The sequence below is a fragment of the Anopheles darlingi genome, chromosome 3 (genome assembly GCF_943734745.1).
Source record: "Anopheles darlingi chromosome 3, idAnoDarlMG_H_01, whole genome shotgun sequence".
Taxonomy (NCBI): domain Eukaryota; kingdom Metazoa; phylum Arthropoda; class Insecta; order Diptera; family Culicidae; genus Anopheles; species Anopheles darlingi.
Genome location: NC_064875.1, coordinates 53,736,584 through 53,759,355, shown reverse-complemented (window position 1 = coordinate 53,759,355; position 22,772 = coordinate 53,736,584). Strand labels below are relative to the sequence as shown.

The 22,772-nt window shown below is 50.0% G+C and overlaps 2 protein-coding genes across 2 annotated transcripts; one reads left to right on the top strand and one right to left on the bottom strand.

Annotated features, from left to right (window-relative positions):
• Window positions 1-57: 57 nt before the first annotated feature.
• On the bottom strand, window positions 58-1,753 carry LOC125954303 (uncharacterized). Its single transcript, XM_049684484.1, has 3 exons — window positions 1,697-1,753; window positions 351-1,610; window positions 58-287 (listed from the first exon to the last, which is right to left on the bottom strand). The coding sequence occupies exons 1-3, from the start codon at window positions 1,739-1,741 to the stop codon at window positions 75-77; spliced, it is 1,518 nt and encodes a 505-aa protein (XP_049540441.1). The 5' UTR covers window positions 1,742-1,753; the 3' UTR covers window positions 58-74.
• A 9,681-nt stretch (window positions 1,754-11,434) lies between these two features.
• Window positions 11,435-21,918, top strand: LOC125954306 (ras-like protein family member 11B). Its single transcript, XM_049684494.1, has 4 exons — window positions 11,435-12,792; window positions 18,890-18,946; window positions 19,159-19,232; window positions 20,678-21,918. Exons 1-4 carry the CDS (start codon window positions 12,705-12,707, stop codon window positions 21,104-21,106), a joined length of 648 nt encoding a protein of 215 aa, XP_049540451.1. The 5' UTR covers window positions 11,435-12,704; the 3' UTR covers window positions 21,107-21,918.
• Window positions 21,919-22,772: the final 854 nt, after the last annotated feature.

The window sequence follows — 22,772 nt, the reverse complement described above, 5'->3', positions numbered from 1 at the left end:
TTTTGCCGTTTTCACAATATGGATTCGGTTTTATTCAGATTATTAAGTATTGGATTCTTGGGCCGCTCTTGACCTTACTCCGTAGTACCGGCGGGACCATCTCTGGAACAAGCGAGCACATTGGTGGAGATCAGTGAAGCATCACCGCCCGCTAGCTGGAAGTAGGACAGCGCGAAGCAGATTAGCACGCGGTTCCTGCTGGCGATGGCTTCCTTCGTCACGAACGTGTACAGCGCATCGATCTTTTGCGATGTGGCGTCAAACAGGTTGACGTAGTAGTCGGTAACCTGTAGGAAAGTGAAACGAAATAGTAAGCGTCCTCGATTGACCGATTGGCTTCCATCACTTACCGATGCTACACACGAGTTGGCCTGAGCAGCTGGCAAACCGGCGCAAAGAGTAGCTTGAGTGGTGATGTCCTCCGTGTCGAATCCGATTTGAACCAGGAGTGCAGTGATGACACTCTGCAGATTGGTCAACCGTTCGGCCTCCTTGTCCGTACACTCGAAACCAGCATCCAATCCGTTGTCGAAGAGACCAGCCATCAGCTCCTTGTACTTGTGGTAGCAGTAGCGACCGTAGCCGAAGTTGTTACCCATCAGAACGTCGATCAGCGTTTGTACGTTGGGATCAGCAGTGACGTTAATAGACTGAGCCTTACCGCCAATAAAGCTTCTAAGTGCGAACACTGTTGTGTTAAATTCGTTTGTCAGTGTAGCAGCCAGAGCAGACGTATTTTTCGTTGCTAATTCACTGAGTTTAGTTAAGATGGTACTCGCGTTGGCGGTTGCCGTGAAATTGGTAATAGCGCTGAGTGTGGTGTTAAGATTCGCTGACACGCTCAGACTAGCAGCGATACCGCTAGTGGTATTCAGTTCAACAGCGTCCGAGCTAACCTTGTAAGCGGCGCCATAATCAGTGGCATTGCTGTTCGGGACAGCGTTTACCTCTGCTTGCAGAGTGACGATAAAATTGTTGGCTTCAATGAGATTCTCATAGATTGTGTCGAGCGAGTAGGTGATGACCGGCAGGTACGCCTTCACGCGGTTGACGGCACGCACCAGCTTGTACACGGCCGCAGATTTCAGATAGGTGGCCAACTGGGTAGCCGTTATAGTCGTGCTGTTTCCGTTGGCTGCTACGGCACTGTCCAGATTTGTCTTCACCGCAACCAGCTCAGCCTTCAGCTGAACCAACCCCAAGGCAAGACGTCCGTATTCATCGATCAGCTCGTCCACAATGCCTTGGTATTGGGTCGATGTGTTAAGGGGGGCAATAATATCGGTTAGCGAGGTATTCTGGATGTAGAATACCATATTATCGATCGGTGTCAGAATGTTGGCGAACGCTAGCTCCGTTCCATTGTCCACGGTGAAAAGCTCTTGGTACTTGAACGTGGCTGTCAAGGTGTTGGTTTGATTAAGAACGGTTTGGATCATGTTATAGACAGCTTGCAGCTTGGCATTGCTGAGCTGCAACGTGGCGTTCAGCGGCAAATTGGTGATATCGTTGACTTCCACCAATGCCTCCACGAACGAGATGTTCACGGTGGCACTGACAGGAATTTTCGGCTGTACACCGAAATCTGGCCGCGGATCGGCCAAAGCTCCCTTGGGAAACCGGAGAAAACAGGCTCGGACAGGTGAGTACAAGATGACAAGATGACTTACCCATGGCCAATGGCGTGCTAGCTTACCTGCAGCAGGCAGAGGATGCCGACGACTAATGCTGGACGATTCATCTTGGTCACTAAACTGCGCCTTCCCAGGAGACTTGCAACTGATTGATACTTCACCAGTCCCGCCACTGCTCCTATATAGTGCCGCGATTCGACAGCGGCGTGCGGCACAAGTGTCCCTGCCCAGCCGGGGTGCCAGACATCTCGTTCGGGGTTGGGGTGAACGGCGCGTGCCGACTGGTAGCTCAACTGTGCAAACGTACATGAATCTACGCAACTAGCTTCTAGGCGGAGGGGCGGGTCGACGGATCTGCGACGACACTACTATACGCCTTGGCAACAACCAGGCGTGCCGTCTAGATTCGCAAGGGCTGCAGTAGCAGCAGGGGGCACTCAACCCAACGTGTCCTTCCAGACGGCTAGCCGTACTTTGCACAGGTGCTCTCCGGGCATGGTAACGGGGTCGGGAGGTTTGCACCGAATGTGTGTTTTGGGAGGCCCCCAAAAAAACACATTCGGCGCAAAACGGCGCCCGGTCCAAAAACACAACTATTGGGTCACCTCGAACATCTTAACAAGTTCAATCTTTTCTCGCTAATGCTAGTGCTAGTGAGATTTTGATGCACCAGAAAGCCAGCGATGATAAGGCCTCTCGCGCAGCGTGATTGAGACGAATTCGTTCCCATATTCAAGGCCACGAGATACGCATTACCAAGCGAAGCAACAGCTGTGTCGCGTCTCGTCAAACTGGAGCTCGTGCGCAAAACCGGTGGATCGGAATCGTCCTACACTTGTTAGACGATCTGTTTGTGAATAGTAACACGGCGACGGCTGCTTAGGTCTTCCAAATAGAAAATGATATGATTAATAGCTTAAACAATTTAGATACAATATTTCAAACAAATTTAGACCCACAAATCGTCCGCACTAATCTAGTAGCCATTGAACGCAAGACCGCTACAACACCCGAAACATCACATTATTGGCTGGCTTGCTGAGATATGCCTCGTCGATAATCGTGTTCTTCGCACCGCCGTTCCCCGTTCTCACTCGTCCGCGTGCGGCATCGTTAGGTTGTGTAGATGCTGCAGATGGTGTACCAGGGAGGACAGCGTAATTTCCGCCCGCTCGATACGCCCCATCAGGGCAGCGACGGTGGACGGCCCTTCACCACCACTATCCACCAGGGCCCGCAGCTGATCCAACTCTGCGAGCAGCCGGTGGCGAAAGATGGGATCATCGGCCATCGACTGTTCGGTAGCGAGGGCAACGCCGCTGTCCTCTGGGGAGGAGGTGCGCATCGCTGTCACCAGCTGATTGATGAGTGCAAACTGTTCCGGCTGGGGACGTCGAACGTGGGCTATACGGTGGTGCGGTGTCGACGTGTACCCGATCGGTGACCCACCGTAATGACTCCACGATCCTCCCGGTGGCGTCAGGGGTGGCCGGATGTCTCCGTCGCTGGCTAGCCTGGCCGGGTTCACGGTCGCTTCGAGTGAACCCGTAATCCTTGGGTGAAAGTCTGGCTGATGATGCTGTTGAACGGAGCCATCACAGCCATCGATGAGGATTGAAGCGAAAATAGGAAGCAAAGAAAGAAGAGCAACACATGGCATGACCTACTCCAACTTACCGGTCCCAGCGATGGTAGCGTTCGGAAGGGATGCGGTCCGTCACGCAGGATCAGACTGTGGCTGCTAGAGCAACTGGGTAGCAGTTGGTCGTACGGTGTTCGCCCAAGAAATTCTCCGAGTACTTGGTAGAGGGGCACCAGCGCCCGCCGGAAACCGGATTCGAGTTGGTGAGGACACTCCTGCTCCTCACTGCTGACGCGGCCAATTAGCGAGATTAGCACGCCGGCGAGACTACGGGCCAGATGGACCAGCAAATGCGAATTTGGAACCAACGACGACTCCATTGCTTCAATTTCGTTTCCCAGGCTGTATGTGAGCGAGAATTGTATTGGAAAGGATGAAAATGACGAATCAAGGACACGGCATGCTACGTTTGGCAAACCGCATTCATCACGAGCATCTTCGATGTATCGATTGCAGTTTCAAGAACAGTTTCGTGATGGAAGCAAAGACATGCATTTATTTTAAAGAGATGGTTATCTAAAGCAGTAATGCTCTTGGTATGTCTTTTATCAGTTGTTGATCGAGATGATAATATGCATGAATCGAACCACGCATAAACACGCTTTTGTAAGGAACTAGTTACTACTGTAAATATACTAAATTAAAATACTTTTACCCATTACTTCATTGGATTATTGAACTACGATTAGCACTGATTAATGGTAAGTTGTAAGTGCAGACAATATTATTGTGAACAATTCACTAAAGGAGTTCCCAGGATGTTTCTCACACCCTGTAACGGGAAAGGACGCGAATACTTTAACAAACATTTACCTTCAATAATGCTAAAGGGCAAACGTTACGAAAATCTGCGAGGTCGTTCGCATCGGTTTCTTCCATAACGCGCCACTTAATTTCGACATGATTGAAAAATCATATTGGAAAACGATTTCACGCAAATGAAGCCATAATGGCGGCCGATCGCCTGGCAGTCTGGTCCTGGTAATGAGCTCCTCACCTTAAGCCAGCGTGACGCAATCGCAATCAGGTGATCAGCCGGAGCCGGAGCCGTTATCGTTACGCAAAGCGATGCATTAAATTATGAGCAAAATTAATTCGAAACCATACTCTCGCCCTCATCTCCTGCCCTCTCTCTCTCTCTCTCTCTCTCTCTCTCTCTCTCTCTCTCTCTCTCTCTCTCTCTCTCTCTCTCTCTCTCTCTCTCTCTCTCTCTCTCTTTTGATCCTCTTTTGCGTGACACGTTACATGCCACATGCCAACGGAGCGGATTACGTGGAAAGCGGGATGTAGCCAGCGAAAACGAAATCCGGAAAGCCCACACTAGACACACGCGCACGTACATACCTGGTCGGGCGTGTTAAGGGGACATTAATTTGCCGGAACCAGAGCATAAAACAACATAAAAAAACGCAAAACGAAACAAAGCAAAACGACAACCTTTAGCCTCGCACCCCCCATCCCTTTTCGGGCGGTTCGATGAAAACCATATTTACACATTCCGGTGCACCCATTTGGAACCACCACCACCACCACCACCAACACCCCTGTGCTGCCGAGGACCTCCGAGGACAACAATGCATGCGGTGGTGATGCCGGTGGAAAATTGCGTGCGAGAATGGAATGGAAAAAGCAGTCGCAGTAAACGAGCTCGGTAATCAATCTGTAAACAGGTTCCGGTTATACCACTCGCGTTGATTGCATTCCACCCATGCGGCGTCCCCCTCCCCTCCCCCCTTGCCCCTTGCCCCACCACTCAAACCTCAATCCTGTAAACAGTGTAATGGCTTCGGGGATGCACGAGACTCGTCCCGGGATTTTTTTTTGTTTGTTGCTGTTTCGTTTTGTTCTTTGCCATCGCTTTTGTTTTCGTTTTCCGCCGTGTATTTATTATCATATACAACAGAAGTTCGTGCCGGGTTTCCGCTTTACAGTGCGTTCCCCCTCCCGGTACAAGGACCGGAAAGGATAATATGACGAACCAGGTGCTGCTGCAATCCGTTAATTATGCGAACAGCTTCGAACGCGTCATGCGTGGTGGCGTTGGAAAATCGCTGGAAAATTCCATCCGTCAGTTCGTCGGTGAAAACCACACACGCACACACGCACTCACGACACGCACACGACGACGGATTATCAACAATCTGCCAGCCCACCCGGGCGGAAGGTTAAAACTTCAATCCAGTTCAAATCACGCAACGCTTTCGTTCCAGGAAAAAAGAAATGAATACACTTCACCTTGCCCCACCCCCGCGCGGTGTACTGCTATTAGCCAGGTGACCCAAGGATTCGCGAAAGTCATTCAACTCAGACCCCGGAGCATCTTGGCATCGTAGCGTCGAACCGGATTGCGGTTTTTCTGCACACTCCTTCGTAACAGATACACACACACGCTGTAAACCGCGACGCGTCGACGAGGATAATGGTCTACATTCCCTTGCTTTGCGATTATCCTTGTCCGTCGGCCAGCCAGCCGCCGCCAGGCTAAGGCAGATGATGTAGCAGTTGATGATGTTGCTGATGATGAAGATGAAGAGCAGCGAAAAGGACTGAGCTACTTCCGCCACCACTTTGTACTTTCCGGTCGACGACGAGAGTGGGGTTAGGGGCTCTTGTACTCGAAGTGTAATTCATTATTTCCAATGACAACAGTGACTGGAAGCGTTGAAGAGACTACATTGACAGACTGAAGGCTTTAAGGAGCGGAATTACTTTGCTTCTTTCGCGATGTCAGCCATGATTTAGTCGATTCCGAGAGGGATGTCTCAAGGTTTTCATCAAATTTCATCCCTTTCTCCGCCGTACTATTTCCAGCTTTCGTTGGCTTTGATTTAGGGCGTTCAACAGCATTGCTAAAGCGACACAAGATCGCGCATCGCGAAAGCGAAATCAAAGCCGCACCGTGCGACCGTGATTTCCCAGCCCAGCCTGCTTTTGCGCCCGGTTATCACCCTTGGCAACCAACGCTCGGCACGCGAAACGAACCGAAGGACCAAAGCTCCCCCCCCCCCCCCCCACTGCGCTATTCCAGGAGCTTTTCTCCCATTTTGCCGAAGTGTAAATAATTACTCAGCACTTTCTTCGCTTTTGTTTGACAAAGTGAACCCCTCTCGCTCTCGCTCGTACACACACAAACCCCAAGGATTCACCTCCCGTTGCGCAAGTTTTCCGGCCGGCAGGAGGGGTTGAAGGGGATGATGGTTCTGCGGTTAATGGGGAAGTTTTCCTTTTCCTGCGCCCGAGGATAAACCGACAAACTTAATTGTTTTTCCGTGCCTCACCCTCACCACCTACCCAAGGCGCCCCCCTCCCCTGAGCCTTCCGCCGTGGGCCGCGAATTATCTCGGGCATTGGGACACCCAACTTAACGCGGGGTGGAGAGTGCGCCAGTTGTTGTAAGGCGACGACAACGTTCTACCGACGAGAGAGAGAAGGAGAGAGAGAGAGAGAGAGAGAGAGAGAAAGAGAGAGAGAGAAGGAGAGAGCGCTAGTGGCAAGTGGAAATGAAACGATTTTTAAAGAACCACAGGGAAACCATTTTTCATCCATCCAACCAACCAACCAACCAATTCCTGTACCGTAGGGTGTGTGTCCGGGGGTTGTGGAGGGAGGGTTGAAGAAGCGTAGACTGCTTAGCCCTCCTCGAGCCGCCGGTATGCCGGATTCTGTTTGGAACCGTTTGAAACCTTCCTTTCCACCACTAACTCTCTCTCTCTCTTTCTCCGTTTTGGTGCGTTGCGTGAAAGGAAAATCATTTTCACACGGCTTCCTAGTTCACACTGGAAGCGGAACGGTGCTCCTGAGCCGGAACCGGAGTTTCGCCAAGCGCCAACCGGTTGTGTCGATTGATTTGAAGCCCTAGCAATCGGCCCAAATACGGGAAGGGGGTTGTTTTTGTGGAGGTTGGGAATGGTGGGGGTTGCGAATTCCACAAATACCAGCCCCTCCGGTCCGGTGCGTCGTGATCGTGACGTGAAAGTGGAAAAGTGATTTATGATCCCCACAAATGAATACAAATGCAAATAGAATATCCGGATCACCCAGGGCCCAGTAAGGGTGTGAGGGTGGTGGTGGTGCGTTTTGACCACTTCCTGCCATCGGGGGGTTTACGGGTGCTACCCGATATCCCGATACGGTTGCGACCGGGCTCGTTAAGGCCATTTCCGGCCCCCACCCGGGGCCTGGGCCTGGGACTGGGTTAGTAGCAATCAAAAGACCCACCCCCGCACCGCGCCCCCCTCCGAGAATGGCCGATTGCCACATTGAAAAGCCATGAAAGTGTCCTCCGCCCCCGGACACGCGCAGACCGCCTCGCCGCCGCCGGCCGTTGTGGCCAAATGTTCATAATTTTGCTCGCGATTTGGCATTGAAAATGCAAACAAATAAATTATTTTCATCCTCCCCAGCGTACCACCAGCACCCACACACACCACACTGCTCCGCATCTCAGCCGGCAACACAGCGGTATTGTGCTAACAAGTGGTGTTTGTTTGCTAATGGTGTGAATGCTGTCGACATGGCCCGGGACTTGGCCCGGGACTTGGAGGTGTGCGTCTGCAAGACTTCGCATCGCGGACAGGGAAATTGGGTGGTTTTTTGGGGGGTGACGGAGGGGCGGGGGAGTTTCACCTTCACCCCGCAGCACACACACACACACACACACACACCCGAAACGCCCTGCCAACAACCTCCCCATTCCTGTTAACCGTGAAGCTACCGGGAGAAGCGAGTGGCCGTCGACGAATCCGCGAGCGTCGCGCACCCCTTGGGAGTGATTTATGATTTATATCCTCTCCTTTCCTTTCCTTTCCTTCTTTATCTCCCTCTCCGCACGCTTTCCTTTTCGACGATCGTCTGGGGAATGGGCATGGAAAGGGGAAGGTAAAAAATTCGTAACTGTTCCGGGGCATCGGCGCCCCAGACACCGGCGACGGCCATCAGACGGTGCACGCATCGATCGGTGGTACGGGATTCGGGCGGAAGCGAACGAGCCGGCGGCGGGATAATTAGTCCGTGTGCCGTGTACTGTGCGAGCGGAGGGAAGCTGGGGCAGCGGGTTTGCGAAAGAAAATGATTGTTTGCTTTGGCCATTCCCCTCGGTGTGGTTCGGTTTGTTTTCGTTTTTCTGTCGCGGCCACCGATTTTGGCGATTTGTGGGGCGTGCTGCTGCTGCTGCTGCTGTTGCGTCTGTTGCTTGTACAGTTTGCACAAGATGCAAAGCGAGGAGAGAGACCACATCGAAGCTACTCCGTACTGTGGAGGCGAAATGCAAATATTCAATAATATTTGCAATCGATAGACACTTAGTTAAATATTTTAATAGCATGTGTCGTAAATAAATGTTTTGAAAATTTCTCAATGAATCGCCATTCAAAGTCTTCAAAGAATTTCTATTCATGGAATCTGATTCAATTGAAAATGTTATAAGACTTTACAACACGTCTGCATGCAAGCCAGGCACCAACTGAGCACTTCTAGACGGTCTGGTGTGCCACGAAAACATCTGGCTGGAACGTTCGTGTTGGCAAGGTTTGGCAAAAGTATGTCAAAGCAGCTGCTTCTATGGATCAGTATCGTATGGCGCATTTGCATATACTTTCTTCACAACCATCTGACTAAAAGTTAAAGGTTAATTTTAAGTCGTTTGGTATTTTCATTTCATTTCATATCGATTTATTCGCTTAAGTTATCTTGGTTCGTGGCCTGCATACAAAAGTTAAGAACAAAAATACAACAACACCTGTAAACTCTCTAAAGTACTTTGTAATCTTTTGAATGTAGACCTCGTTGTTGAACTATAAACTTATTTTTTTAAATTCATTTTATCTCTATTGCCCAAGATGGAATTCGAATCATAAGTAGAAAGCAAATAACGAAAATACAGAAAGAAAAGCTACTAGAACATTATATACTAACTCCTTCAATTATTGGTCGCCTCCCCCCAAAGCTAATGCTTATCCCCTAATTGTCCTACAATAATGCCTGAAAAAACACTCTCCGCGCATACTGCTCCAGCATAAAGAGCGAAAGGGTAAAAGTTTTTAAAGGCAGAAAAAAGCTGAAAGCAGCCGCAGAACAGTTAAATGGTTTACATCGTTTCGTTTTCCATCGACCAGGCAGGCACCTTAAACACCAATCAGTCAACCATCAATCAACACGCTTCGCTCAATAAAATGCTGCCACTTCCCTTCCCCCGCAGCGAGCAGCAAATGGCGATCGCGGTCTAAATGCAAACAAACCATTCCGCCGGGGAACACGCCATGTAAACAGTTAGTATTAGAAGCTCAAGCACTAGTAGCAGCAGCAGCAGCAGCAGCAGAAGCAGCATCAGCAGTAGCGATATGACCGTAATCGCGCAGTCATTTCAGCTCCAAGGTTCAGCTACTCCACGCGCTCCGTCGACGAAAAGGCCGAAGTAATGCCGTCAAGGTTTCTTCGGAGCCGCGCCCATAAGGTGCGTTCCATCGGCGAACGCTTATTATCGGAAATAAACACATCTGCAACGCCTTGAGGCAGGGAAATTTCTCAAACCCCTCGCATCCCACCCTCCCGCGGATTCAATTCATACATTCGAGGAGTTTTCCATCTCGGCAGCAGCAGCAGCAGGCGGCAGATAATCACTGACCAGCTCGCGGAGGCCCCCCGGCGGCACCACGATCCACGCATCGTACCCTTGAGATGCGTTCCGTGCTGTCGGCTGTTTATCATCAGCAAAACGTCGTGGGCAAACCACTTGAACAACGGCCAGACGCCAGCGCGTGTTTTTGCTGCTGCTGCCTCAATGATCCTTCACCTCCTCCTCCGCGCACCACTCAGCTGTTCAGCTCTCTCTCTCTATCTCCCACACACACAGACACACACTCCCCTGACACCCTCATCAAAATTGCACTGGCCTCGGTTTGGAATGGCAAGGAGAAGAAGGACCAGGAGGGGACCAGGGCGCAGGAAAAACCCCGGGGGGAATTATTTTTAGTTTTTCCACTTTCCAACGCAACAACGCGATCACGATCAACGATTGCTGCTGCGTGTGCCGCGCCGGTGCCGGTGGTCGGGTGGTTTGGGCCGTGATTACCACCGGTGATTGCCATGAATTTTCCCTTTTTCCCCCTACCTTTCGTCTTTCGTCCCCTTGTCTCACGCACAAACACAGACATGCGCCGGTCTGGGTAGGCCAGCAGCAGACAAAAGGCCAGCACACTGGAGGATGATCAGAACCAGTGCGACAGAAATGGAGTAGTAGCCACAATAATATTAGAAGTTTATTTGAAATTGATTCAACAGAGTGTTTACAGAAGTGTGGAATAACGTTCAATAAATGGTTCGTTCCACACTTTAATTAAGCCTAAATTTCTTCATGCTGATATATCCTAACTTGGTTACCCTTGTTGCATTTTAAGATCTTCGGTAGTAGGAAAATGAAGAAAAACCTGCTACTATTTTTGTGAGTAATAATCTGTTTTAAACCTATCCTTATCACACACTGTACAATTTATACCCTATAACTAATTATTAAGCTACTTCTATACCTCTTCTGTACCTTTTTTAGGTGAGTCCTCATTAAGTCTATCACGCATCTAGCATCAACGTCTACTGTGCTATGGCGGGCAGATAGATTAAGTATCATGTTAAGTATTTTGTTCTATTCTCTCTGTAATTTACTCATATGCTGAATTGTGCAGTGGAAATGTGAATTTAAATGGTTCATACGATGCGCGATCCGACTGAGACCTCAAAAGCACCATCGTGTGTTGATCACATTCCTCGCAGTTTCTTACTGTTTTCCTTTTTTTAAATAAATTGTCGCGACGCTGTCTTGCTCACCAGATTTGTGACATTTATTTGACGCAAGCAAATAAATCAAATCCTACGAGATCCGTCCCCTTCGCATGATCCGAGGATCATCCGAATGTCATAAGCAACAAGCAGACAACAGCCGTCAGCGAGCATACCGATGGCCGATGGGAGAACCCATTTTATAAAACCTTCAAATTGTGGCCACACCATCCGGTAACTCGCGCTCAGTGTCGAACGATCGGATGCGATCCTGGTGCGCGGCCGACTTTCTCGGAGTCGCCTGCGACTGCACTGCCACTGGTGACCACAGTAGCAGTAGTGGTAGTGGTAGTAGTAGTAGTAGTGCTAGTAGTTGGTTAACGGTCCTGGCGAGCAGCCGAACGCAGCAGTTGCGGCGCGATCGTGCGCGTGATCGTGCGCAAATCGTCGAAATCCCGGATCCGGAGTGAGCGCGCGCGTTCGCTGGCCACGGTGTTCGTGTTTCGATTGTTGACATTAACTATCGGGCTACTAATTGGAAGGCACCACGGTCTGGACAGGTGGTGCAGTAGTGCAATCGTGTTGAACGAACAGCAGCAGCAGCGTGAACATAACATTTTATGCTCAAATCCGGTTAAGTGTTTCCCGTTCTCCCGCCCCTCCGAAAACGGGAATCGGGAACGGAATGGAACCGAGGCAGTGAGGCCAACGGACCGCGAATGGTTATTTTCCGGTCAGTTTATTTGCGAGCCGGCTTTCGGTTCGGTTCCGCGATCCGCTCGCTTTCCGGATGTCGCTTGGAATGCGCCCGCGTGTGTGCTTGTGTGTGTGTGTGTCGCGTGCCCCGGCTTCTCGGCCACTTCCGGCATGCCGATGAGTGTAAAACAATTAAATTTTCATGCCCACAATGCGCGGTGATGTGGAAATCGAGGCTTTCGCTCCACCGTAGCCACCACCACCATCACCACCACTACTATCGTCACCTCGCAAACCGCGAACCTCACCCCGTGAGCCAGCTTCAAACAGACAACGAAGTGTGAAGTGAGTGAGAACCGACCGCGGGGTTCGGGGGGTGCGGGAAATAAAGTTGAAAAATAAATTGTGTGCCACCGAATTGGGTCCCCGTGACCGTGTGCGTGCGTGTGCGTGCGTGTCCGTGCACCCGCTTTTGTGATAGTGTTTTCCGCGAGGTTTCGTGCCGGAAGGATTCCGGCCGGATTTCCCCACGGGATCACGGGACACGCCGCCGAAGTTTTTTGGGGGGCAGGCGGGGCCGTAGGCGCTCCTGCCGCTGCCGGTGTTGTGTGCGTCTGTGTTTACATGGCGAGAGGTTAATACATTTAATGCTTCATTAAACAAACGGTGATTGTTGCCGGTAGCGCAACTGCTGCTGCTGCTGCTGCCGCCGGTGAAAGCCACAAACGCGCTCATTCGATCTGTTCGTCGGTTTAGCGGCCTGTTGGAAGGGGTGTGGACAAGGGGGAGGATCCGTGGAGTGGATTCCTCCTGTTCCTCTCGTGCTTCTCGTCCGAAAATTCCAGCAAAAACAAAAAGACCAACCAACCAAAGCCGTGGGTTTACCGCGTTAACGCAGCTCGCAACCTCAGTTCCAGGCCACCACCACCAACACTACCACCAGTATCACCGCCACCATCATCATGACCACCCGAGGCATTAGGAGGAAAAAGTCCTATTTGGCGGAAATCAAGGTGGCCGTCATTGGGGCGCCCGGTGTCGGCAAGAGCGGTGAGTTCTAGCGCCATCCCTCTCTCTGTTTGTGTGTGTGTGAGTGCGTTTGTGTCTTGTGGCGTTAGTTTCTCGGTGTTTGCGGTGCGACCCATGTTAACATGTGGCCCCACGGTGGGCCTGTGGCCATACTTTGTTGCACCCGGCGTTGGCAGCGGCGCAGCATCCTGTCCCCCCCGTGTGGTTGTGTGTGTGTGTGTGTGCGAGTGCAATACACAGTTTTTGTGCCGCGTGATGCCATGGCTTTATTACATTTCTGACGATTGGACTCCGGGATTTTGAGTTTTTTTTTGTGCTTTGGTTTTCCATTGTTGTTGTTGTTGTTGTGGTGCTTGTTGGCGACGCGGTGACCAACGATGGATTTGCTGACTTTTGCTCGGGATCTGGAATTCAATCAACCCCGCGCACTGCGATCCGACGGCGTGTTATTAACTCTCAATGTTTACACGTTTGTTGGCCAACCGACCGAGCAACAACTAACGGTGTTGCTGGTTTTGAGTTAACATTTTAATATCACTTTTTGCACTCTCGTTCTCTCTCTTTTTCTCTTTCGAGTGGCATTTTTGATGCCATTTCATTTATCCCGCGTGCATGGTTCGTGACAGGAGATGAAAAAACGATGCCAAAATTTGGCTTCGGTTTTTTTTTGCTTTTTAAATGTTTATGATGTTATTGTTTGCAGTTCATAATTGGAGATTACAAAAGTGTAGGCAACACTATAATATGAGCATGCCGGTGCCAAAGGATTGCCTGGGAGAAGATTGATGGGATTTTCGTTCTTATAATAGACGAATCGGTGGCTGGCTGACTGGGCATAAGGCCAACAATGGGCCTTAAGAGAAAATGCGATGCATCGTGATAGTTGATGCCAACAGTTTCTTTTTTTTTTTCATTATTCCCCGTTTTGTACTCGTACCTTTTATGAGAATGTTTTTGTAACGCTTCGCCATCGCGGGGTATCGCGTGCAGAGGTTCTACGAAGTGTAATTTCATGTAAATAATGTCATGTAAAATAATGTTCGTGCAATTTTGCCTGACGAATGAGTGCTGTGGGTCGCATGCATTTTCAAAATGGTTGTGGCTCTGTCAGTTTTGATTTCAATAAACTCACACATTTTCCACAATATTCGCTTGAAATGTTTATCAAGAAATGTTATAAATATTCTTGAGAGCAAAATTGAATACCATTTACGCCCAATAAAATCGGTAGAGTTCTCCATTCGCAATTTCAACAGGTTTCAGAATTTCATACTTCAATACACCTTCCCTATTCCATCAGAAAACCAACAACGATTCTACGCAAAATCACTTACTATCCTTCCTATTAAATTCATGCGCATCCATTCACGATTTCTATCTTTCATTTTAAACGCAACGCAATGGGCCGGCGAATGGATTATTCACATGGCTTTGGGGCATTTAACTCAACTCGTTATAAGCTGTTTCTTACTCAACATCTTAACAAACAAATTTTTTCGAAAAAAAATACTGAAGAAACACTGCCATCAAATTTCATCAGGAAAATTGGAAAAAAGATTATCATGTTCAGCTCGATAAAACTACAGTTGCTCATGTTTTAGTCAAATGCCATGTAATGAGAAACCGCGAAAACGTCTTTCAAACGATGAGACAATCAGCGAATTACACCATCTGATGAAAAAGCGCATGAATGAATCCCTTGGCCAAGTGCCTTTTTCTTGTTAGAAGATGTTTTTTTTCTTTCCGAAGTGATCTACAATCACGCTCACCTGCTGACACTATTACGACTAAATGTGAATCAAAACAGAAACTAAAATTACATTCCGCGATGACTGATCATTTATTTCTCCCCCCGAAGCATCTAATAATTCCGCCAATACCACTCGCTCGTCCCGTGCTCCCAGCACGTATACCAGCGAGTAATAATTTATTTCCTATTAATCCCCACCGTCCCCACACCAGCGTCACCACCGATAGCTTGCCATCGTTTACGGTGGACGCGGTGGATTGCGCACAGAATACGCACAACCCAGCGCCATTGGCGTCACTGGCCCTGTCGCCTGGATCCATCCGGCCGCGGGTCTAGGTGTTCCCGCGCAAGAGTCACAAAATTAGTCTATCGTTCACCTGTCATCGCGTCCTCCGCACCACCTTCCTCGCTGCTCAGACGTCTCAGATGATCCCGTCCCGTCAATAACACGCGGTTGTCTAGCACGAAGCACCGCTGCAGGGTTGTTAGCGCCCGTTCCTTGTCTGTCATACGAAGATGATCTCGATGCTGGGATGCCTCACCTCCGTCACCAAACCGACTCCGTTCGGGTGGATGACGAATTTCTGTCTGTCAATCCGTACGCGCACCGATACTTCACTTTCCTCGACCTTCGAGACGAGAGAGAGAGAAGGAGCGCGCGATATGGAATGCGAATCTTTGGCTGGCGCTGGCGCGAAAAGACAACAAATAGTCTGTCCTGCCCGCCGGAATGCGAGACCGTCGTCTGCTCCAACAAAGTAGCTGCCACGAGCGCGAGACACAACGCAGAGCACAAGGCAGAAGTCGTGTTGTTGTTTTTTGCACATTGCATTGCAGCTGCTTACTTCTTTGACCTCCCCTCCATTCTGGGGGGGTCCCTTTCAATCATCGACCAGCCTGACCATCATGTTCAGTCACTCACTATAAGGTCTCCTGGTCTTGAGCACTGGACTTCTCCGATCCGACGTTTTGTTATCCAAAAATACTTGACCAATGAGCGGCTGTCTCGCGTGTGTGTGTGTGTGTGTGGGATGGTGAGCAGTAACGGGGTGGTAGTGATGGACTAATTTTAGCACGATCCCCAACCCCTGTCCGGCTAGCACCTATCCGTTGCACTAGAGCGCAACAAGTGAAACCAATGGGTGAACAAACATCCCAGACAAGCGCATTAATACATTTCCCATTTTCCCGCCGGGCTATATTCGACAGCCAATTATGGCCGGGCATCAGTAGCCGGAGGTCGAGGTTTTATAAACTCCATTTTCCAGCAGGTTTACAAGTTTATTAACCTGCCATCCATACGAACGGTCGAATGGTTTACGATTCGGATGATGGTAAATCATCTGTTTATTACGCCGTTGTCGTCGTCGGCGGCGACGATGCAGATGCTCCATTTGGTCTGGAATCCTTATGTTGGTATCGACCCCCGGTACCGGGCAATATGTTCAGCGCAGCGAGCCAGCCGGAAACCGGAACGGCATTGTTGGACCCCGATTTTAATGCAGCTTTACGGAAAGCTATGAAATGCTCTCTTTTGCTCTTTTCGATCTCTCTATCAGACGACCAGAGAGGGGTCCGGTTCACCCCGTTCGGTGTCAATGTGCTTCGGTTGAAGGAACATAACATGCGACCGGTCACACTCCCACTCCCTTCCCTTTTACAGTGAGGACAACGTAACCGAACCGGGAGTCGTAAATTTTTCCAACTGGCATCATTGACCGAAAAAGAAAGAGAGAGGATGAGAGAGAGGCTGAGAGAGAGTGAATGGAAATGATAATGGGTGTATGGGTAGCGGTGAAAAACACTAGACATTTCCACACTATAAAAACGACCATTAAACTATGCTGTGAAGGATTGATGAGGCTGCGAATTGCTTATAACGAAGGCGATGACGACGACGACGACGACGACGACGAACGACGATGACGACGAGAAGCAGCTTTGTTTGCCTAAACTCATAAATGTCTGGCCGTCACAAAATCGTCGGCCGTCAAACCGGTCGACAAAGTTTCTGCTTCCGTCCCACCCGGAAAGGAGGGTGTGTAGAGAAGCGGCGAAGCGGGGTGTTAAATGGATCGGCGGCTAATGCCGCCCCAAAAAGTGCTGCTTCCCTGTTTCGTCCGACGGCTGCGACGAATGACGAATGCGATCGACAGCTGCGGACTTTCAGACACTCGCTGCTCGGAGTTATTAATTTAATGCTTTGCGACTGGCCAGGAACGGTGCTGGTGGCCGCCCGTCCAGGTCAAACCAGGGAGCGCATCTTGAGTTTAGTTTTCTTTTTCCCTTCATATTTCGGTTCCTTTTTTTGGGGGGACGTCATTCCAGCGGTGAGCACGCAATAAAGGTGAGAAAGAAAAAACAAGCGGTAAGATAATCAACAGGAAATGGTTTGATCCGCGATCGCTGACGGCGGAGCAACGCAATTCAGTTCGGACAAACGAGACGCGATTTGATTTCGAAACGATACATTTGTTGACATCATCACGAAGGAAATTTATCGCCTCTTTCATCACCCGTTTCAACCCTTTTCCACGGAGGTCAGTTTTTCCTTTTTTCAACTGTTAACTATGGCTCGGGGCAGTTAAAAATGTGAACAAGCTAAACACGGTCCCAGTGATGGCGGACAACTTTATGGTTTTCACTTCGATTTGATCGAGTTTTTTTTTTCTTCCCCGGGGGTTTTTTGACCGCGAGATGAAGATATCGCCAACGAAACACGCGAGATGATGGCGAGTGGAAGAGTGACTGCTCAACAAAATAGGATGCTGCAGCAAAAGATGGACTCCATAGTCTGGTCCATCCCGGGAAACCAGGGGAACCGCACGTCGAAGCGCAATTCAATCAGGGTTTTTGTGGTGGAGGGAGAGGCAACCCCCCTCCTTCCCTGGCAAGACAAACAAATCATACCGAATTGCTTTATGGCCGGCCTTCAAACCACGGAACCACGAATCGCGGTCCGCGGTCCATGTGGCCATCGCTCGAGCACATCGTCTCGGTTCCCCGGGCCCCGTGGCAATGCTGCTGGTTCCGGTAATTGGCTCATTGAATTATGCTCCAACTGCGCTGTTTGGCTTTCGGCGGCGGGCAGCTCTTTCGCGGAACCGCTCGCCCGCCTGACTGACTTAGCTGAGCTCCAGAGTCCAGGTGTGTGTGTTTGTGTTGTGTGTGTTCGCCAGTGGTTCGCCGGTTCGCGAGAAGTTCTTTCTTCGATCGATGCTCTGCAGCTGAGATCCTTCTTTCAGTCGGGATGGTCTTTGAGACCTTCGGTCCAGCAAGTAGCGGAAGACTAACGCCAACTGCTGTACTGCATTCGATGTGATGCTTTCAGGACGCACGGATAGATAAAGGGGGAGTGGGGAGTTCAATTAGTGAAAGCATCTCCGATAGAACGGGGTTTACTCAGTATTTGGTTGGGAAGATCGCCAATGTGGTCGATAAAATGTCTATTAGTTTAATGAATGCACACCTGGATGAGATGGTGTGGTTAAGGGAGTCGGAAGGTTAGATGATTGCCTTTTGCGCGCGATTCGAAAAATGTTAATATATTAATCCAGCATCAAGGATCTTCATTTCATTTCTAATAGCTATATGAATATTAAATATCTCAATATAATCAAAGTATTTGTGTGTAAAGTATTTTGTGTACACAAAAGTACTAGTGCTGCTTTTAAACTGTAATGTTAATTACGTATTAGTGGCACACTTTACAGTAAAGTGTGAAATTTATGAAAGATTGTGTAAGAAACGAAAGTAATACAGTAAAAACTTAATAAGTTGCACAAAATAGCTGTCGAAGCTGTTATAAACTAAGACAATGATAGTGAATAATGTCCCAAATGGATCAATTTTTAACATCCAAAAGCTACAAAAAATTTCATTTGGAATTCTATATATTTCAATGAGGCTTGTACTTTTATCAAGACATCAAAAACTAGACACTAGTAGTTGCAATGTGAGTGAATTTATGCAGATGAAGCATAGCAAGCGTTTTGATTATTTATTTAATTTGCTGATTCGTTAGCTTATTACCAATGGTTCCAATGGTTTTACATTTTATTGATGAACACTCACACATCGATAACGATACCGTATCATAACTTATCTCTTTTTTTGGACAACAAACAGACAACAAATTCAATCAAATAGATTTGCAGCTGCATGTTTGAACGAATTTGCTTATTTATTATCCGCATGGACAGTTCTAACTCTTGCTGCTGATGCAACTTACTCAATAGTTGCTTTCCATTATTTACCGAGAAAGTGTAAATAACATTGAATTCCGTTATGATAGTGCTGCATATCGTTAAGCTCTAACGCTTCACTCATCTCTGATCCACTCTTCCTCTCTACCCCTCTCTTCCACAGCGCTAACGGTCCGGTTCCTTACCAAACGATACATCGGCGAGTACGACCACCAGGCAGGTAAGCGAGCGAACGTCCCGTCCACGCATTGGGACCATACTATCATTCCAGCCAGTATTTCGCTAACCAACAAGCAAACATTCCTTCTTCTCGGTATTCTCTCATCTTCTCGGTATACTCCTTTGCTCCGGCACCGTATGGTCCGCATCGTGAACCCGAAATCGTGATGATGGAAATCGGGATCCTTCCTGGAATTCCCGTCCCGGGAGCAGAGAACCGACACAAGTACGAAATCATGGTCGACGGTGAGGCGGTCCTGTGCGAGATCTGGGATACCTGCCCCAAGGTAAGCGGATAGTCGACTACACCCTTTCTCCCAGCTCGTCTGGTCTTCCAGCTTTCCAAGCATGCCATGAGCATGGGTCGAGACGGACGCGTGAGCATCGCAGGATCGCAGTGAGCATTGGTTCCACGTTAGACGTTTCCCGACCTGACGCGCCGTGCCACTGTGTGTGTGTGTGTGTGTGAACGCGCGCGCGCATTCTGAATCAAATTCCAGGAAATGGCAGAAAACTCGCAGTGGAACCGGCCATCGAACGAACAATTAGTGCGCGGTTTGATCGGAACGCTAATGAGCCTTTCGAGCACCCTCCTCCAGGCGATCAGCGACGGTGACGCCAGCGGTGGTTTCACGAGTGAACGAACGCTCCACCAAACGCTGACACCAATCCACGACCAGCTCCGTCAGTTGCTGGAATCCATTCACGAATCGGAAGAATCTCAAGCGTCAACGTCCGTTCACCGTGCAGCACGAACGTCCGCTGACGGCACAACGTTCCATCAACAGCTGGGCGGTCGCCCAACAACGGCACCATCGATGGCCAGGTGCAATCCCTTTACAGGCACCGCCACAAACCTCCGGCGGCACTTCAGTCCACGGGCAGCGTCAACGATGGCGAATCCGGTTGTTCCGGTCAGCGGCAATTCCGTGCAACTCCCACCGCGTATGAATTCCGGTGGGAGTGTAATTGACAGCGGTCATGTAACGGGTCACGGAACCGGTGGTACATTGGCATCGGCGGTGTCAACGGCCACCTTCATCGTACCGTCGAGCTGGCGTGAAATATCGAATGCCGGCGAGTTGTTGGCCGAGCTGCAGAATGAAGAAGACGTCGACCGAGCTTCGAGAATGCCAACGGCCTGGAACAACCATGAAAGGATGCCGCTACCGAAGGATCCACAGGCACGGGCCGCTCATCGAACGGTTCCAGCAAAGGATGGTGTATCCGGTAGGACGATGGTTGGCGAACAGTTGGCGAGGAGTTTGCTGTTACCCCCGCAGCCGGGACAGGCCACCTTTACGGTGCGTGAGACGAACAACTGTGCGTTGCCGGATGGAACCTTTCAGCGCACGACGAAGACGATTGCCGGATCGGATGCGTCCGTGTTGACCAACTATCAGCAGCAGCAACAGCAACAGCAGCACCACCAGCACCAGCATCTGATGCCGATTCCGCTGTCCGGATTCGATTGCTGTGGTGTAGCAGGGTGCCGAGCGAACGTCACTCCAAGTGCACCGCCAGCGGAGGAAAATGTCCCGGGGCCATCGGTCTCGATCACGGATGTCGATCAAAACGAACCGGAACCGAAGCAGCAGCAGCAGCAGCAGCAGCAATACTAAATAATTCCAGATTTCTCCAAAATCGAGACCCCGTCCGTGGTCACAATAAATGTATTTTCATTCGCATTCACACTCCTCTCGCTGTCGTTCTCTTTTGCTTCTCGTTGTAGGTGGAGGAAAACGCCGAAGCCCTCTGCCTGACGGCCGGCTCGGAGTCGGTGCAGTGGGCCGACGGGCTGCTGCTCGTCTACTCGATCACCGATCGGGACTCCTTCAACTACATCCGGCGTGCGAAGGAGGAGCTGGCCGGCGATACGCCGGTCGCGCTCGTCGCCAACAAGGTCGACATGGTGCACCTGCGGCAGGTCAGCACGGAGGAGGGTGACATTCTCGCCAAAGATTTCGAGTGCAAGTTTAGCGAAATTTCGGCGGCCGAACACGTCTACCCGGTGGCCGATGCGTTTCTCGAGCTGTGCCGCGAGGTGCTGACGGCGAAGCGTAAATCGAAGCAAAGTTTCATCGACAAAATCGACCGGATGCTGAGCGGTTCGCGGGCCTACAACCGGGGCAAGAGTGACAGCATCTCGCCCAAAGATTGATCCGGGCGTTTGTTTTGTAGGAATTATTCAAGCATCAAAGCCGTGAAAAGGGAGGGGAGAGTGCGCTTCTCTCCTCTTGTTGTACATTTTTCGGCCTCCCCAGCTCCCCCGGGGGCCTGGGTTCGAGATGGAATAAAATTTTATGGGAAAAAGGCGTCCGCGTCCTAATCGAATCAGTCAGTGCGAATCGCGAATTTATGCTGAGCTGTCCACGTCGTCGTCGTTGCTATCAACGCATCAACGCGCTCACGGAACGTGACAATCCGTGCACCGGAACAGTCAGTGAGCCATGCAAGCGATGTGCGTTGTTTGCGTCGCTTCGTTTTATTTCTCGTATTTTCTGTTTGAAGGGAGGGAATTAGAGGAGAATTCGAACTCAACGCCACCGCGGTAACGCCGAGCCGAGAAGGCAAATTAGCGCCCTGGAACTGGGACCGGAAATCGGGCAAAACAAGCCAAAAAGGGCCACTGAAAAGAAAACAAAAAAAGCAACGAATGCACGAGGAAAAGTAACAATAATAAAGGTAATAGGATGAGGACGTTACTCATCGGTTCGCTGTTTTGCTTTCGCTTTTTCGGTTCATCGTATCTAAAGCTCACACGTTTAAAGCTCATCACGGACACGGATGGAGACGCCTGGTTTGGCGTACCAAAAGCGGTCACTTCCGGCCGAACACCGAATTCACGCGTTTAGTGAAGCAGATGCAACGAATTCCCGTTCCACGAAATGCCGTGAAAGGAAATCAACCGATGCGCTGGCTAACTGTCGGTGTCTCCCTTTGTTTCCCATCCCCCCCCCCTCCCCCGTTGACTCGAAGTGAAATATGCGTGAAGCGTTGATGTGTTTTCCGGTCACTTTTTTCGATTTTTTTTTCGCGTGCCCTTTTTGGCACTTTAAAGTACCGAATGTGACCAAAACCCAAACACCAGTAAGCCATCAATGCAAATTGTGAAACAGAAAGAGAGCCAAAAAAAAAGAAATAAAGAGAGAGAGAGAGAGCGAGAGAGAAAAAACATATTAAAACCGATTCCTCTCATCATAAACGAGCAACCGGCGCAACCGTTGATTGAGACTCGGCACCTCCCCCCCTCCCTTTTTCCACCCCGCACACCCGCAATGACCGGTGCCCTCCCTACCACCCTCCCTCCCGTCGTCGGAACTGACGCCAAATGGGACGCCACCGGGACCCGGGGATGGAAGTTCTGCTTCTAATGGAGTGAAAATATTGAATAATTTATGGACTGCGACTCACAACAAAATAAATTGCGTGTAGATCGAATATAGTAGTTGTCTGTCCGCTGCCTGTGTGCTGTTGTCCGCACTCGGTACCGGTGGTGACGGTGCTGGTGATGCGCTGGTTTGGCATCACCACTACCAGTACCCACCGGGGGGAGGGTGAAGAAGAGAACCATTATACGTGTGCAGGGTCACTGCAGGGGTCTCGGAATTGATGGCCACCAGCATCGCCGTCACCGTCGTCGTCGTGGTCGATATGGCCGATACACTGCGCCTATGTGTGTGTGTGTGTGTGTGTATGTGTGTGTGCGCTGTGCCCCGTTGTATTATGCATAGCGGAATGTGAAAATTATTCCACGCCAATAATAAAGCCAGCCGTTGGCCGTTGGCGGTGGTGCCAAGCCTTCCAGTCAAACACCGCCGAGGGTT